Below are 18,226 nucleotides of genomic sequence, written 5' to 3' on the forward strand. Positions count from 1 at the left end.
TTCCGCATCGGGTATTTTGAATACACATGCCACTTTCATCTTGCCTGCCAAGTTTCTGTGGAGAGATCTGCTGCTAACCTTATTGGTCTTTGTAAGTTAGGGACTTCTTTTGTTTTACTACTTTCAGGATTTTTCCTTTATCTCTATATTTTGCAAATTTAACTACAGTGTGTCTTGCTGTTGGCCTTCTTTTGTTGATTTTAATGGCAATTCTCTGCACCTCCTGAATTTGGATATTTGTTTTTTCTCCCAGATTAGGGAAATTTTCAGCTATAATTTCCTCAAATAAACCTTCTGCCCCCTTTTCCCTCTTTTCTTCTTCTGGGACTCCTATAATACAAATGTTATTAACTTTGATGATTTCAGTGAGTTCTCAATTTCATGATCTAAATTTTCTTTCCCTCTTGTGCAGCTTCATTATTTTCCATAATTATATATCAGTTATTCATTTCTCTGCTTCTTTCATCCTTGAAGTCATTATGTCCAATGGGTTTCACATCTTAGTTTTTTCATTTTTCATTCAGGACTGGTTAATTTTTAGCTTTTCTATCTCCGTGGTAGGGGCCTCCCTGGAGTCTTCTATGCTTTTCTCAAGCACAATTAATATCTTTATGATTGTTGCTTTAAATTCTGGATCAGGCATGTTACTTATATCTGTTTCAGTTTGATCCCTGGCCATGACCTTTTCTTGTTCTTTCTTTTGAGATGAATTCATCCATCTTGGCTTTTTGTCTAGGTCTCTGTCTTCTTCTGTGTGTTATGAAAATTTGTTATGTTTCCTGCTCCTGCTAATGATGTTTTTATGCAGAAGAGTTTATATAAGGACCATGTCCTATGCTCCAGAATGTGTCTCTGGTTGTGTGCTGTGTGGACTCTGCTCCTATATTATGGCAGCTCTTTTCTTCAGGTCAGTCCTCTGCAGTATTTCTCCTTGCCTCCTGTGGGGAGTGTCTGGACCTTTGCCAGAGTGTGGTTGAGTTTTAACCAAGTATCTTCTGGTCTGCTTGCTAAAAGAGACCCGAGGCTACTTCCACTAGAGCTGAAGATTTGCAGAACTCTAGTCAGTAGATGTGCTGTGTGCAGGGGGTTGTGCTGGTCTGGGGGCCCACTAAACTTGTCCTAAGGCACACTTGCTCTTGAAAAGTAGTACTAGTCGATCAGAGCATGAGAGGACTTGGCTTAAGCAGGTTAGGTTTCCAGTGTTGGTACTGTGCTGCTTACTGAAGTCAGTTTGTGCTAAGGGACACAAGAGGAAAATGGCACCAGCCCACTCCTTTTCCCCAGAGAAGAGGGTCCATGCTTGCTTCTCCCATAGAAGCACTTTCAGAGGAGCAAATAATTCTTCCTGTTGCATCACTGACATTTTTCAGTTTGCTGAATTGACACTGTCTCTGGGTCACTTTCCTGCCTGGAGTAGCACAGTGCGCATTGGCCTATATATGAGCCAGGCCTGCTGCCTTTTAAAATTTCATGGTGTGGCAGAACCCGCACTGGTTCTTTGGGAAAGGGTCTTTCCACTCTGGGACTGATACTGTCATCTAAGATCATTTTAAGAAATGTTTAACTGTCCAGGCACCTGTCCAAGTGTGTAATGTCTCATTTGTTCTCTATATCATTCAGAGGTTTCAGAGTTTTCAAAAGTAATAATATTTACTTCTAATTAGACAATTAATTTAATATGTTAATGAACTTACTAAAATTCTTTACCTACAAAATTCCTGGGAGGGAATTATTCCACTTTCCATCATCTGTCCTTTCTGTTGTCATAAGATATGCATTTTTTGGGCTTCTGCCTTTATATGCTGGATGCTAACTTTCACTCTATAAAATTCACATTGGGCAAAACTGAAGCATAAAGTAGATCTGCTCAGTGTTAAGACACATGAAATAAAGTGTTTTGAATTTTGTACAGGAATGATTACATGGTGTGCTGATATTGACTGTATTAAAATAATCATTAAAAGATATTTAGATAAGAACACAAAACCATCATGTGGTCCTATCAGTCACCAATTATTTATGTTATAATGAACAAAAATGTATGAAACTCTTACTAAATTATAGCAGTTTTAAAAATGTCTTCATTTGTGTATTTCATATAAATTGTGTGGCTTAATTTTATTCACATATACTGTTGTGCATAAGTGAGATTACTTGTATAAAGCATAAATTTACCCTATTAAAGCAAACATATATTCCTGAAAGAAAGTATTAAAGACATATTTTATGGTAACTATGAGTGGTTTAGACAATGTCACTTTTAATGGCTTCTTTAATTTGTTTAAACATAAGTGCTTTGAGATTCTTCAAGTGTCTTTGCAATCTGTTTGTCCTCTGCCATCTTGTATTTATAAATACTTGAAATATTGAAAATAAAGAATAATTCCAGGAGCTTCTTTATAATTTCACACAAAGGGCATAGATAAACTCATTTCTACACCTTAACCCAACTTTCAGTAAGGATCTAAGGTCCCAAGTTACCCTATGATTTGTCACTTAAAGAAGTATTATTTTAACACTTAAAATGAAACAAGTTATAGTTAAAATAAGGGTTAATACAATGTCTTTCCAAGCTTGGTGGGCAAGTTGATATGGATCTTAGTAATGTTAATGATTCAGGCTAGCTATAATTTTATCTGCTTTCTTTTTTTTTTTTAAGATTTTATTTATTTATTTGACAGACAGAAATCACAAGTAGGCAGAGAGGCAGGCAGAGAGAGAGAGGAGGAAGCAGGCTCCCTGCCGAGCAGAGAGCCTGATGCGGGGCTTGATCCCAGGACTCTGGGATCATGACCTGAGCCGAAGGCAGAGGCTTTAACCCACTGAGCCACTCAGGCGCCCCTTTTATCTGCTTTCTTAACAATGGATGCAGGGGAATTAGTTGAATGGATAAACAAAAGGTACCATGGAGTTTTGTGTTCTCAAGACACCAGCATTAACCTGTAGTCCAAATTAGGACAAAATTTGGATAAAATATTTCAGCGATAATGGCCTGAAATCAGAGCAGAAAAATAATAGAAGAGTTTAAATTTTTATAATTGTCCATAACTTCACAAGGACAAGAAACTTAACAGTTGCGTAACACAGAATAACAGTTTCTCAATAGGAACAGATTAATTTGTGAACAAGTGACTTTTTTCTCTTAATCTTAGGGAAAATATTAAAAATTCATTGTGTTGATTTAGACTGGGGCTGAGGTCTCTATCCTTCTACACCATAAGAGATGTCAGGCTTGCCTTTATGTTTTGTATCTTCCCACTGAATGGTGACATAGAGCACCTGACCATGATTAGAATTCTTACCATTTATTCATTCAATAATTACTTTCTAGATGTTTATTATGTGTTGGGCAAACTTAGTTTTGGAGAATACAAAGATGCTAGTGACAGCTGTATGTGTAATTTTCTTCTTACAGCAAAGGGTGAGAATTCTACATTATTTTACAAATCTCAGATTCCTTTTCTCATATCTAATACAAGGAACATACCCTCCACCCCACTCATCTTCTGTGCACTGCAATGATCTGAGAAGACATCTCTAATATTTAATTTATATTCATTATTTAAGACTTATATTTAGTTTCTACTGTAACCAGGATGCAGGGGAGTAAGTGCCCCTTGCTCTGGTGTTCCAAAGAGACCAGGTTTGGCCACTCACTGCTGACAAAACGCAAAGGCAAAGTAATTCATGGTGGTGAAACAAAAAAGGAATTTATTTCAGTGACACTAATACCAGGAAGACAGTGGACTAGCATCTCAAGGACTGTGTCCAAGTGTCAAAGTGCCAAAGTCCTCCCGGACTTATACAAGGGAGATGTGGGAAATGTGAGTTGGTAGCGGCAGGCAGGTAGTAAATTGAAATTGATCATTGTCTTGGAGATACTCTTGTGGAGTTTTGCTGACTTAACAGTTCTTACGGCTTGAGAGGTTAATTTCAGTTCCCATCCTAGAAAACCCAGTCACAGAAAATTATTCAAAGAAGGTATCAGAGGAGAGCAATAATAATTTCAAGCAGGAGATATCAACAATTTAGATAGGAATAGGCTTTTTGAGATCTCCATCCTTTTGTTGATTAATTTAACAAATATTTTAAAAAGTGATGGCACTATGGTAAGCCCTTTGGTAGGCAATAATGAACAAAGTATCCCATTTTCTAGCAAAATGTTCATGGTCTGTGAAGATCTAGCATCGAGAAAGATGACATTCTAGTATAGGTGAAAATTTCTAATTATATTCATAAGCATACTGTATCACAAAACTCATGTAATCCTATTTGACTATAAATTACAGCAATACAAAGCCAATTTTATAGATGGAGCAAAGAGGGCAATGCGAATTTGAGGACTTTAGTGTTGGAGATCTATCATCAGACAGAGTGGTATAGGACATGATGAACACCAAAGAGATCTGATTATTTAAGTATACAAAAACTTACTGTGACTCAAATCAGACTGATGGAGAACGACTAAGTATATTATCTATCAGTGAGAGAATCAGTTGTTAATCCCATATTCTATGGTTATGGCTGCGGTAGTTGTTGCTGTGGATAACTCTGCTCAATCCAAAAATGACAGAAACTCTTGCCAATGAGAGATTATATTTTCATACAGGCATATGTTACATTTGAGATTACCAGTGGAAGAGTTTGGGATACTAAGCTTCTTTAGTGAAAGCAATTTTCTGCATTTAAATTTAGGGATTAAGTTTAATTCCAAAAGAGTAGTTGTCTTCTGAATTTTTAATTTCCTAAAATATGTTATTTTGGGGAGAAATCTCCATAAGCCAAACCTGGTATTTTTGGTGAGCTTATTTAGTACTCTTGTGAAGGAAGGGCTTTTGTGGAAAAAATAGCAACCTATTCTGACATTCTAAGATTTTTTGGTATATGTTCATGTTGCAAGATTTCTTACCTCCCCCAGCAATTGGTACAATGGCTTCTTTGGGGGCACAACATTGATCTGAATCACTGTTCAGATGCATATTGGCCATATATACATTATTTGTTCCCTATGAATATCTGTCTCATTCTTTAAAAGGAGAAGAAAGCATATTCATTTAAAGAGATTGTTAATATCTTGTGGGGGGTAGGTAAAATGTTAAACAGAGTTTAAAACATATAATGTTGCTCTTTTCATCTGGTTATTGTGTCATGAGTCACCATGAATAGCAAAGTCTCCAAGTGACACCCTGTACTGGTGGTGTGGGAAGTTTCTGGAGACGGTGGAGCTGCAGATCAACTTGAAGAACTACAATCCTCAGAAGGACAAATTCTTCTCAGGACATTCAGGCTCAATTCCACTCCCTGCCCCAAGTTTTGGGGGCTCAGCAGCACTGTGATGAGTCCATGATTGTGGATATTCCCCACATGGACACTGAGACACTGAAGAAACTCAACAAGAATAAAAAATTAGTCAAGAATATGACCAAGAAGTGTGATGCCTTTTTGGCTTCAGAATCTCTGATCAAGCAGATTCCACAAGTTTTGGGTCTAGGCCTGAATAAAGCTGGCAATTTCCCTTCCATGCTGACCCACAATGAGAACATGGGGCCCAAAGTGAATGAAGTAAAGTTCACAGTCTAATTCCAGATGAAGAAGTTGCTATGTCTGGCAGTGACTGTTGGTCACATGAAGATGGCAGATGATGAGCTTGTGTGCAACATCCACTTAGCTGTCAACTTCCAGGTGTTGTTGCTTAAGAAGAATTGACAGGAGGTCTGGGCTTTATACATCAAAAGCATCATGGGCAAGCCCTAGCACCTGTACTAAGGCACACCTTGATAAACCCTAGTGCTAACATTAAAAAAAAAAAGTAATATCCATATGAGGAACACTAGTATTGGTTTTATAGCATAACTTTTTTCTGTGCATAATGGATTGAGTCAATAAAATCAGCTTCTCATGGAAAGCATAAAAGAGAAGTAATGATTCCTTTTTATTTTCTCTTTCTATCCACATTATCCCCATTCACTTCGCTCACTTTAACAACTGTCATTTGCAATCATTATTCTCTTTGCCCAGGATATCCATTTAATTATATTTTTTACTTTTACTTGGAATTCTTACTGCATTATTGCAAATGCTGTGAGCAGTCCTATATTTTATATTCATATGGCCCTGGGTATGTGTTTTTATAAAAGATTAATAATTCCATGCCTAAATGTCTACCTTTTTCTTCTTTTTTTTTTTTTTAAAGATTTTATTTGACAGAGATCACAAGTAGGCAGAGAGGCAGGCAGAGAGAGGAAGGGAAGCAGTCTTCCTGCTGAGCAGAGAGCCCGATGCGGGGCTTGATCCCAGGACCTTGGGATCATGACCTGAGCCGAAGGCAGAGGCTTTAACCCACTGAGCCACCCAGGCACCCCTAAATGTCTACCTTTTTATCTGTTGCTCAAAATCTTATAAGGTGGTGATGGTCTATTCTAATAATCCAAATGGCTAGTGCATGCCTGAAATGTAGTTGCTTTGAAAGTCTTTTCAGAAATAACATCTGAATGATTTTCACTATAAGAATTAGGAAGAAATTGTAAGAGACCCTTAATTTCAGGAAACAAACTGAGGATTGCTGGGGAGTGGGGAGGGAGGCGTAGGGTGGCTGAGTGGTGGATATTGGGAAGGATATGTGCTATGGTGAGTGCTGTGAACTGTCTTAGACTGATGATTCACATACCTGTACCTCTGAAGCAAATAATGCATTATATGAAAAAAAAATGCATTTTTTTTTCATATAATGAAACAGCAAAGGCAAAGAAGACACAGAATGTGGAGAGCTGAAAAAAAACTTTTGATCATTTGTTCCTATAAAGCATTAAAAAGTACAACAGGTAAGGAAAAAAAGAAGGAAGAAGAAATTATATTTGTGAGTTTCTTAATCTGCTCATAATAAGCTGTTAATATACATATAATAGGTATTAAATATTGTTATTGGTTTTTCTTTTAGTTTACCTAGTTTGTGCATGGACTTAATTTGTCAAATATATCTCAGTGTTTCCTAATGTACATTGATAAATGCTTGAAAAAGTCTTAGAAATATTGACTGTGGTCTTTGATGTAAATTCCTTGAAAATAGATCTGAGATAGTAATAGATATGGTTTGGTAGCAGGTTAAATTGAGTGTAAGATGAATGTAGGATCCACAATGTAGTTTGAGGGTAAAGGGAAGCTTGCTGGAGAGTCTTGGAGACTATCATAATCCTATTCTCAAAAACCCTTCTTACTGGGACACATGGTTGGCTCAGTAGTTAAGTGTCTGCCTTCCACTCAGATCATGTTTCCAGGGTCCTGGGATTGAGCCCCACTTTAGGCTCCCTGCTTGGTGGGAAGCCTGCTTCTTCCTCTTCCACTCCCCCTGCTTGTGTTCTCTCTCTCCCTGTGTCGCTCTCTGTCAAACAAATAAATACATATATGTATTTATTTTAATTCTTACTGAGGAAATAGTGTGACTTTTTTTTTAAACATATGTGATAATGACCAAGAAATAAAATAAAGGTGAAAATTGAGATAACACCCAAAGCAGACAAGGTTTTTGTTATGCATGTGACTTTAGGGTTAAAAAGAATCAAACTTTAGCAATTATAGTGAAACTGACACTAATTGTGCTAAGGCATGAAAACTGACATTTTCTTTGACAATGATAACATTACCTGGCCAATAGGCTTCTCATGCTTAAGTTGCTGCATTGATCAAATTAAAATTTAATTTCATGTAGTTTCTCTCCCCCACTAGAATCTGAGATAAGTTAGAGCAAGAATCCTCCTTCTCATCACTGAATCCCCAAAGCTTACCATAAGTAAGAAAAGCCTGAATGAGTTCATTAAACATTACAAAGTCCTTTAATGTAACAATCCTAATATTGAACATGAGCTTTTATTCATAATTTATTTACAAGTGAAAGTCAGGGTGAAGATGAAAGTAACCCAACTAGTCTGGGTTTTGAGGTGAAGGGAAAGTGACTGAAATGCCAGTTCTGAAAGCTGCAATCTCTGTACATTGAACTTTCTACCTCAATTTCATCATATTCATTCACCTATAAATCGGAAGCAATAATGTTCACTTTCTAAGAAGTTTTGTAAAATATATACTGCATGTAATTTGCTTAATACAGAGTAGAGCGTGTAGAATATTATCAGTAGATGTTATTTCTCTTCCGTACTTCCCAAAACCCTAAAGTCAGTTCTAGATGCCACAAATAAAGCTCGGTTCTCCAGAAAGGTGAACTTCCAGTGGTTTATCATAGTTTCATCCATTTTATACGTTTGGTGTATTTTTACATTGTTTTGTTCTTTGCCTATTTTTTAATTTTTGGAGGCATTTGATCTGCCTAAGGAAAAATACTTCTGACTAAGAGAGATGAGTAATGAATAGCACCCCATAAAGTTGTTGGCAGGATTAAATGAGTCAAGACAAAGAAAACAATAGCTCTAGAATGTAGGAATTGCTGAAAATTTTTATGTTATCTTCTACCCCTTCTACCTCCTTTCTCTTCCTCCTCATTAGCATCCTAATTATGATAAATGGTGTAAATATTTTTTAGTATGTATGAGTCTCTAATCTTTTAATATTTTAAAGTAGATATTTATATTTTATTCCCAGTCCTCTGGTGATTGTGTTTACTTGATTTCATGGAAATGACAAAGAGAATCAGAGTTTTCTAATAACATTCATTTCTATTACTGGGTAAGAATGAAAAGTTCAGAAATCTACATCAATCCTGACACTCTTTCCATCAAACTAAATGCCCAGTGTCTCTTCAAAGACAAACCACTATCATTCAGGATCATAATCATTAACCCAGATGTTTTACTGCATTGAAAAAAAAAAAACACTTGAATTTACAGAAAATTCTGAAACAATATTCAGTTCATCAAATGTATTGAGTTCAATGATTAGGAACTTTAATATGGGAGTGGAAAAAAGGGGAAAATACATAAATCTAGTAAAGGAAAGGGAGTTTTGAGAAAGTGTGAATAATAGTATTTACAAGAACGTCATCCTTTTAATGCTCCTTATACTTTCATTTACTGGAGAAAAACATAACCTTTTGGATAGTATCCTTAAAGGCTTGCTTTACTTGCTGGTTCCTGAGGGTGTAAATAAATGGATTCATCATAGGAGCGACAGAAGTATTCAGAATAGCCACTCCTTTGATCAATGATGCCTTTTCTTTTGCAGAAGGGTTGGCATACATGAATATGCAGCTTCCATAAGAGATGGAAATGACAATCATGTGTGAGGAACATGTAGAAAATGCCTTTTTTCTCTGACTGGCAGAGGGTAGTTTCAGAATTGTTCTAATGATGAACATGTAGGACAAAATTATTAGTGCCAAAGTGAAAAGCAGAATCACTATGGCAGAGTAAAAACCGATCACTTCTAAGAGCCATGTGTCTGAGCAAGATAATTGCAAGAGGGGAAAATAATCACAAGCAAAGTGATCAATGACATTGGAACCACAGTAATCTAACTGGAGAAAAAGAATAACTAGTGGGAAGATATTTAAGAATGCTGCCAGCCAAGCACAAAAGACAAGTAAAATGCAGACTCTTTTGTTCATGATGGTTGTATAATGCAAGGGATTACAGATGGCAACATAGCGGTCATAGGACATGGCAGTTAGAAGGTAAAACTCAGTTATTCCCATGAAGATTAAGAAAAATAACTGAGCTGTACAATTATTGTATGAGATCGTCTTGTCTTTGGTGATAATTGTGCCCAGAAATCTAGGAATACAGACAGTTGTAAAGGATATTTCTAGTACAGAGAAGTTCCTGAGGAAGAAATACATGGGGGTCTGTAGATGGGAGTCAACCAAGGTGAGAGTGATGATGGCCAAATTACCAGTGACACTTAATATATATGTGATAATTAAAAAGAGAAAAATCATAATCTGAAGCTGTGGGTCATCTGATAGCCCTAGAAGAATGAATTCTGTGGGTACTGTGCGGTTTTTCATTGCCGATCCTTTCTTCCCCCCTTTAGAGCAGAAACTGTATGTTCCCCTGTAGGACATAAAAAGTTAAAACAGGATTGAGGTTAGAGTACAGAATCTTAAAATATCAACAGTGATGAGTAATCTATGAAACCCAAAAACAAATGTTTTCCTTCAGCAACTCTCCAATTTCTACTGGACCTCACATTCAAGAAATACATATTATTTGAAGTTAAATACTGATTTCTTTTTGTTGAAAATGCACTGTCACGCACCATGGATAAAAAAAAATCTTGTGCTAACATTTAAGCAGAAGGTATTTATTCTAATTTTTTTAATATTAAGATTCTAGTTATTCTTGAAAATATTTAGCTCTTTTGTTTAAAAAAACATGAAAATACTCTGACATTTTTCTTTTCCTCAATATTATAAAAACTAGTCTGCATTATGGATAATCTAAATATAGGGTTTGAAATCTCACACGGGTTACTTAGGCCCACCTCCACATTTTATATTTGGAGACCTACATTTTTTAGGGAACTTTCACAAGGTTACACAGTTAGTCACCATAGTAATCATCTCACTGTAGAATGTGCATGTTTATCCATGGGAATGTTTTGTTGGCATTCTCTCATAAATTACTTTCTTAAGGGTTTGGTTGATGCTATCACACTCTTATCTTTTTTTTTTTTTTGCTTTATTGATAAAAAGTCAGAAGGATAAGAAGGTAACCTTCTATTAGTAAATTAGTTGCCTAGAGTATTTGAAATCATTCAATGCATTATCCTTTTTTTCCTTTTTTTTTGTTTACAATACTGTTATGGAAAATGAACAAGTGGATGGTCAAAATAAATCAACTGGGAAGCAGATATTCTTTCCATTTTTAAAAATAATCTCGTTTTTGTGACAAAGTACATTTTTAAATCAGAAAATAATGAACAATCCTATACTTATTTCTGTTTCTGCTTTAGGATTTTATTAATAGTCTCTTAGTAGTAAGCAAGTATTTAATTTTTTTAAAAGATTTTATTCATTTATTTGACAGACAGAGATCATAAGTAGGCAGAGAGGCAGGCAGAGAGATGGGGAAGCAGGCTCCCCGCCGAGCAGAGAGCCCGATGTGGGGCTTAATACTGGGACCCTGGGAACATGACCTGAGCCAAAAGCAGAGGTTTTAACTCACTGAGCCACCCAGGCACCCTAGAAATTATTTAATTTTTAATATTATAATGGTTGTAAATCCACAAACATATATGCAAACATGATTTTTAAAACATTTAAGTAAAATTAAGATTCCATATATTATATTGAAGAATAAAAAATTTACTTACTTCCTGATTCTTCTTGATGACCTAGTCTCAAATTTTAACAACTGATTTGCTTAAACATTTACACAATTTCAGAGCTGGTAAATCGAGTTAGCAAAATATTTGGTTTCTACTGTGCTCTCAAAACAAGTGTGTTGATTTAACTTTTTCATGGTTCTTAAGGATTATATTTCTCTTTGAATCACAATATCCTTCATTCTTGATACTATAAAATGCAGACAACGTTTTATTATAATTCAACTCATTCTTGCTTTTCATCTCTCTCTCAAACTCCACATACAATTCAGTTACACCTAGGTTGACTAGTACTTTCCTATTTGCCTCTTTTCTTATACTACAAAACACTTATTTATCCAATCATTTTTCTTTCTATTCACGCAAACATTTAAAACCAATATTTTGTAATTCTGTGATTATACAACTATAAAACCTAAGTAATATTTTCCTTAAGTTCATGGACTGCTATATTTTCCTGCAAACACTGTTTTGAGAAACAGAATATATGGAATGTTCCTCTCTATGTCTGACATACAAATGGAACTGGACTTATTTTATCTGTGTCTTTTTGTTGACCCGGGGGAATTCATTAAGTAAATAGAGTGCCAAGGAGAAGAATCATTAAAGACAGAGGTGAATCATTTTTATAAATATTGATTAAGAAGTACAAAAAGCAAAATGATTCAGGTAAATAGACAAATATACAAATGGCAAGATCCTAAGTATGTGAAAGCTTGATTTAGAATTTCACACTTCTATTGCTTCATGGCCTTTTGTCTAAGATCAAGTGTAGAATTTCACTCTTCTGTGATTGCATAAGGAACCCACATTTTTCTTCCAGAAACTGGACTTGTCTTCAGTAGAATTAGTGTGCTGATATCTTCTGCATTTTGGCAACCTAGAGAAGAATTCTTTATCAGGATGAAATGGTGGAAAACACTGCTGTGGATTTCTAGTATGACTGATTATCTTCTGAAATGGACAACCTCTTAAAGACTGACAAGAAGGTTTATACCTATATTGACCCTTTGAATTTAGGGAAGCCATTCCCAAGCCCCTCCCTAATGTGGCTTTTATTGCCTTTTGACTACTTTCTTCACTGTGTTATTTACTTCCATTAAACAGTTACTTATATTTGGGTGTATGACATCTTCTCATATTGATAATATTATGAATCAATAAAATAAATATCCGGGAAGCTGGCATTGGATATTTTGAACTTGTTTAATCCACAATTCCTTCAATGAGAGATGTCATTTTTATTCCTAGAAGGGTAATATAATATAGAAATATAGGGGCGCATTGGTGGCTCAGTGTCTTGGGCCTCTGCCTTCAGCTCAGGTCATGATCTCAGGGTTCTGGGATCAAGCCCCACATCAGGATCTCTGCTTAGCAGAGACAATACATAGATGCTGAGATGTGTTGAATTTATAACTGCTGCATATTAAAATAGGCATTGAAAATATTTATTCAAGATATTTCAGTGGAGATGGTGAAACTGATTTTCTACTTGTGAAAATTCTATTCCTTTGCCTTTAGTTTTGTATCCAAATAGCAATTCTTTTTATATTTTATTCAGAGCTTTTATTGATTACCAGGCACTGACCATAAAATTATCTCATTTTTTCAAACAGGCAGACAACACAAAACCATCTGAGGTCAGTGCTATTATTATTCTGGTGTCCACCATTTGCATGTTTGTGAGCAACACAATCTTTAGTGACTCACAGGGAAAGGGAATGAATTTCTATCTCACAAAGCACTGCACTTCATGAAATATCCTATTAGACATGTTTCTTCTCCATATCTTTTCTCAAACTCCTAGATACTGGATTGTCTCTCTCTTTCCTCCTTGATCACCCTCTCACTCTCTAACTTTCTACCCTTACTGCTTTATTCCTAGTTCCTAATAGCTGTCTAGATTTTCTCTAGGCCTCAGAATAATTTACTTTTAAGGAAGACTGATTAAATCTGTTACCCTCCTATCCACAAGCTAGTAGGCATCTGCTTTTTAATAATGCGTCAATTACCACCATGTATTCTGAGGTTGATGACTATGTTTTAGGTCAATGAAACATCGTTCAAGCTACCAGGTTTCACTCTCCTCAGAGAGTGAAAGATGAATTTTAAATACAAATAATGGTTTGCTGTAACATGTTCTAAATCAAAAGATGAAATTTGTTAGATCAAATGGTTAAGGGATCCAAATCTTTTAAGACTTTCTCTAAAACCTGAACTGGCATCATATTACTTAATACTTCCAGTATGTATTACTAATCATTTTCAGTGATATATTATCATGCTCTTGTGGAGGTAAGCCACTCCACAAGATGTTGGTTGGTCTCCTAATTGCTGACTACCATTATTTAATTGAGCTATTAGTCTATAAGTTGAACTTTTAATCTCAGAAGTGTAATGATTGACAGATGATGTTGGACCTCATAAATTACTAGGTGTAACCCATATAGTTATAAGAATTTTTTGTGTGTGAAAAAAATAAGGGTTTGCATCATAGGAGTTCCTACTATTAGAAAGTTCCAATACAAACCTTAACAAGAATTATTCTCAATAACTTCATGAAAAGTCAATACACATCAAATGAATTGACTTTTGCATAGTTGTCAAAAGGCCTAATGTAAAATAAAAGAGGAAAATGAACACCAAATGCATTAGAAAATATTCAATTAATTATTTCTTTGTCATACAAAATGTCTAGTTATGATAAAATACACATTTTATTTGATCACTGTTTTAAAAGCTAACCCACTGTTATGTACATTATTACATGTGTTTATGTTGGGTGAAATATTTAGTCAGTGCTCTGATTGCTATGACACTGAAATCATTCTAAATTATTCAAACGTATTTGTGTGTTCAAAAATATTTATCGAATGCCCACTACATGGCAGGTACAAGTTCTAAGGGAGGAGTATTAGTGATTCTGGTAAAAGTCTAACAACTGCTTTTCAGGGGATGGAGGTGAGGGGCTGATCTGTAGAGCTGATTTTGTTCCAAGATGTGAATCTCTCACATGGCATGTTTCAAGCTACTGTTGTGGGCTTTCTGAATGCAGAATTGAAAAGACACAGCACAACTGGCTTTTGGGAAGCATCTAGTCAGGCCCTGCACCCTTCTGAGTGGACCACAGCATTTTGTCTGCAGAGGAGACCAAGATCTCTGCTCTCTTAGGGTGAGGGATGTGAGAGAAAGCAGACAATAAGCAATGAACATGATTGATTCCTAAATTATAGGGACTTTTATAAATTAATAACAATTTTGTAAAGGAAGAGAAAACCGAAAAACCTTGGAAGTGGGGGGCTATTATAATTTTATGTAGAGAAATTGGGGGAAGGCTTATTGAGGTGACATGCAGATATCTGGGAGAGGAGTGTGTCTGGTTTAAGAACCATCTAGTGTAAATGCACTAAGGCCTTAGGAGGAAAAATCATGTGACTTGCTAAGAAGGTTTATTTGTTTCTTCCTTTCCAATATTAGTAAATGCATTGGTGCTTGTCCTGCTAGTCTCCTGGATAGAACAAACAGTATAGTACTGAACAAATACAATGATATTGAACTTGTAACTGAATTTTGTTAAAATGATATTTCTATGAACAAAGTATATCATGAAACATATAAGGTTTTGCATCATTTGCGCCTAAATGAATTGCATTTGCAAGGTATTATATCAAAAGAGCCAAAAAAGGTATGAGAAACTTATAATCTTCAGTATTGATTATCAAAAAGAGCAGTTTAACATCAAGCATTTAAATACACTACTAAGGGATGCTGGGTGGTTCAGTGGGTTAAGCTTCTGCCTTCAGCTCAGGTCATGATTTCAGGGTCCTGGGATCGAGGCCCATGTCGGGATCTCTGCTGAACAGGGAGCCTGTTTCTTCCCAACCCCCTGTCTGCCTCTCTGCCTACTTGTGACTTCTCTCTCTGTCAAATAAATAAACAAAACCTTTAAAAAAATTAATACACTACTAAGAAACGGTAAACATACTCATATTTGGTATCTAGGAATATTTATGTCTTCAGGCTTTTTTAAAGAACTGATATGGTTTATGTGTTAATTAAGGAGTTGCTAGAAATAAGGGCTACCTCACGTTTTCCATAAATAAGTGTGACTTCATAATTGTATTTTAAATTGATAAATTATATGGCACAGAAAATTTTAAACTGGGTACTTGAAAAATACTTTGAGACTTCTCAAAAAGAGTAAATACATCACTTTCTTAGTGATAGTTTTTTACATAGTTACTAAGTATGCTATCATATGGAGAGGATAGTACATGTAATATTCCAGTAAGACTAATTTATCTTTACAGTTTTCGTATAGTAAAATAATAACAATGTTAAACATGACAATATTTTTGAAAGAATGTTTCCTGGTGAAATCATAAAACAATTTTAACTCATTAATCTTACAGTGTCTTTTGTCTTTCTTTGATTTTCTAAGTTTTATTGTGAAATAATTGGTATTTAAAAATATTTATAAGAAGGAAATGAGGTCAGTCTCATAGTTACAGAGTGGAAAGACTATCTCAAAGGAAAGGAAATGCATGAGAAAGTGATTGGAATTTAAGTGGAAATATATATATATATATTCAAATATATTTGATATTTGGACATATATCTACATATGTATATATGTATTTCACAGTATTTCTCAAATATCCTCAGTATACTGCTGGCAATAGAAATACAAGTAATGAAACAGAACTCTAGTGAGACTACGTGGATATTCATAGACCTTTGTGGGGCCCTGTTTCTTATTTACTTGTTCTTGATTATGTCTCTAATTTATGACAACACTTTTATCTTTTTTTATTTGCTTGAGAAAAATACAATCTTCCTTGCCCTCTCCATGAAGGCTTGCTTGACTTGCTGGTTCCTTAGGCTGTAAATAAAGGGGTTCAGCATGGGGGCTACTGAGGTGTTTAGCACAGCAACACCCTTGCTCAGAGACACTCTGTCTTTTGCTGCTGGATTAATGTACATGAAAATGCAGCTGCCATAGGAGATGGAGATGACAATGATGTGGGATGAACAGGTGGAAAAGGCCTTTGTCCTCTGACTAGCAGAAGGAAGCCTCAAAATTGTTCTGATGATATATATGTAGGACAGAATTATTAATGCCAAAGTGAACAGTAGAGTAAACACAGCACAGGAAAAGCCCACTATCTCTAGGAATTTTGTGTCTGAACAAGAAAGGTGTAGTAAGGGGAAATAATCACAGGTAAAATGGTCTATAACGTTGGACTTACAGTAATCAAGCTGTATGAACAGCATGAGTGATGGGAATATGATTAAGAATGAAGCCAACCAAGAGGCAAAGACAAGGAGTATGCAGACTCTGGGATTCATGATGGTCATGTAATGCAGAGGTTTGCAGATGGCAATATAATGGTCATAGGACATGGCAGCCAGAAGGTAAAATTCAGTGACTCCCAACAGAATGAAAAAAAAAAAAAAAAACAAAAAAAAAACAAAAAAAAAACAACTGAGCCATGCAATCATTAAAGGAAATGGTTTTATCTCCTCTAATCAGGGTGCCCAGGAACTTGGGTATGCTGACAGTTGTGAATGAAACCTCTAGCAAGGAGAAATTTCTGAGGAAGAAATACATGGGAGTCTGGAGGTGGGAATCCAGCAGGGTAAGGTGATAATGGTCAGGTTCCCAGTGATGCTGAGCATGTAGGTGATGAGCAGAAAGACAAAGATCACCCCTTGAAGCTGTGGGTCATCTGACAATCCAGGAGGATGAACTCTGTTAGTTCTGTGTGGTTTTTTCATTTTATTTCTTCTTTTGTGTAGACTAGAGGAGAAAACACAAACAGAAGGATTAGAGAAAGGGGATTACATATGGGAAGCCGCTGGATGGAATTGGTCTCTGTAAGTAAACTAATTTAATTTAGTTGAATTTAATTTAATTAATTAATGTAAGAGAACTTTAAGACAAACATAATAAAAGTAGGTGACATGTTTAAAGTAAGTTTTTACCGTGTGCCACACTCTGTGTTTTACACAGAATGTTTCTTCACAAAACCTTTATTTCACTGATTGGGATCTGATTCTAAAAAGATTTAAAAAATCTTATCTGCAATACATACCCTACATGAGAAGAACAGGAATTTTAACCTAGGTTTTTCTGGATATTTGATAACTGGAATAGAAATGCTTCCTGTTGACTCTTCAGAGTAATTCCCTGAAGGATTCCCTTCCCATTGAGAAAATCTCTGTCCTCTTACCACTACAAATTGTCTCATTTCCTCATTTCTGTCACCTGAATTAGGTGTATTATTACTTAGTAATATTAGTATTAGTATTAGCATTATTACTTAGAAGTATAACATAGAAAAGATGGTATGTTTGGAAGGAGGTCACTCGAATGGGGATGTGACCAAAATTTGAAAGTCAGTGAAGTTCAATTTTTAACATTGTGACAAAATTCCCAAGTTTTCACTCTGGTTCTCATTCTCCTTTTCCAACCTCCTGTGCCTCATCTGAAGCCACAGTTAATGAATTCTTTGACATGATGTCCTCAGACTTTAGAGAGCACAGAGTTGACAGAAGGCACCGGTAGAAATTTAGCAAGTTGATCTACACATTCATGGGCTAAAGAAAACAATGTATTTATATCTAAAATTATTTTATAGAACATTTTTTCCTTCAGAGTTTCTTCTATCTAAGTGTGTTGGTATTATTCTTTATATATGAATTCTGCTTTCTATCCCATACTATCATTTTATATTTTTCCTTTTGTCTACATGAGTATTCAGTTATAGAAGCTTTATTATGTCAACACCTTGGAGTATAGGATAAGACAGCCCATGACAATCCCTTTATATTCTTTTCCTGAATAATAATAACAATAATAATACAATGCATTTTAAAGTGAAGCTATATTTTTCTCAATACATCAAACCGTCCATTATCATATCCTCATTCTGTGCATTCTCACTAAATAGTAGAG

General features: G+C 35.4%; 1 protein-coding gene and 2 pseudogenes across 1 annotated transcript; 1 reads left to right on the forward strand and 2 right to left on the reverse strand.

Annotated features, from left to right (window-relative positions):
• The first annotated feature begins 3,596 nt into the window (after positions 1-3,596).
• On the forward strand, positions 3,597-5,754 carry LOC125106876 (60S ribosomal protein L10a-like; annotated as a pseudogene).
• Positions 5,755-9,010: 3,256 nt separating this feature from the next.
• LOC125107061 (olfactory receptor 6C3-like) lies at positions 9,011-9,949 on the reverse strand. Its single transcript, XM_047741673.1, has one exon. It carries the CDS (start codon positions 9,947-9,949, stop codon positions 9,011-9,013), a length of 939 nt encoding a protein of 312 aa, XP_047597629.1.
• Positions 9,950-16,077: 6,128 nt separating this feature from the next.
• On the reverse strand, positions 16,078-17,036 carry LOC125107114 (olfactory receptor 6C1-like; annotated as a pseudogene).
• Between the last annotated feature and the right edge of the window lie 1,190 nt (positions 17,037-18,226).

Source organism: Lutra lutra, chromosome 8 (assembly GCF_902655055.1).
Source record: "Lutra lutra chromosome 8, mLutLut1.2, whole genome shotgun sequence".
Taxonomy (NCBI): Eukaryota; Metazoa; Chordata; class Mammalia; order Carnivora; family Mustelidae; genus Lutra; species Lutra lutra.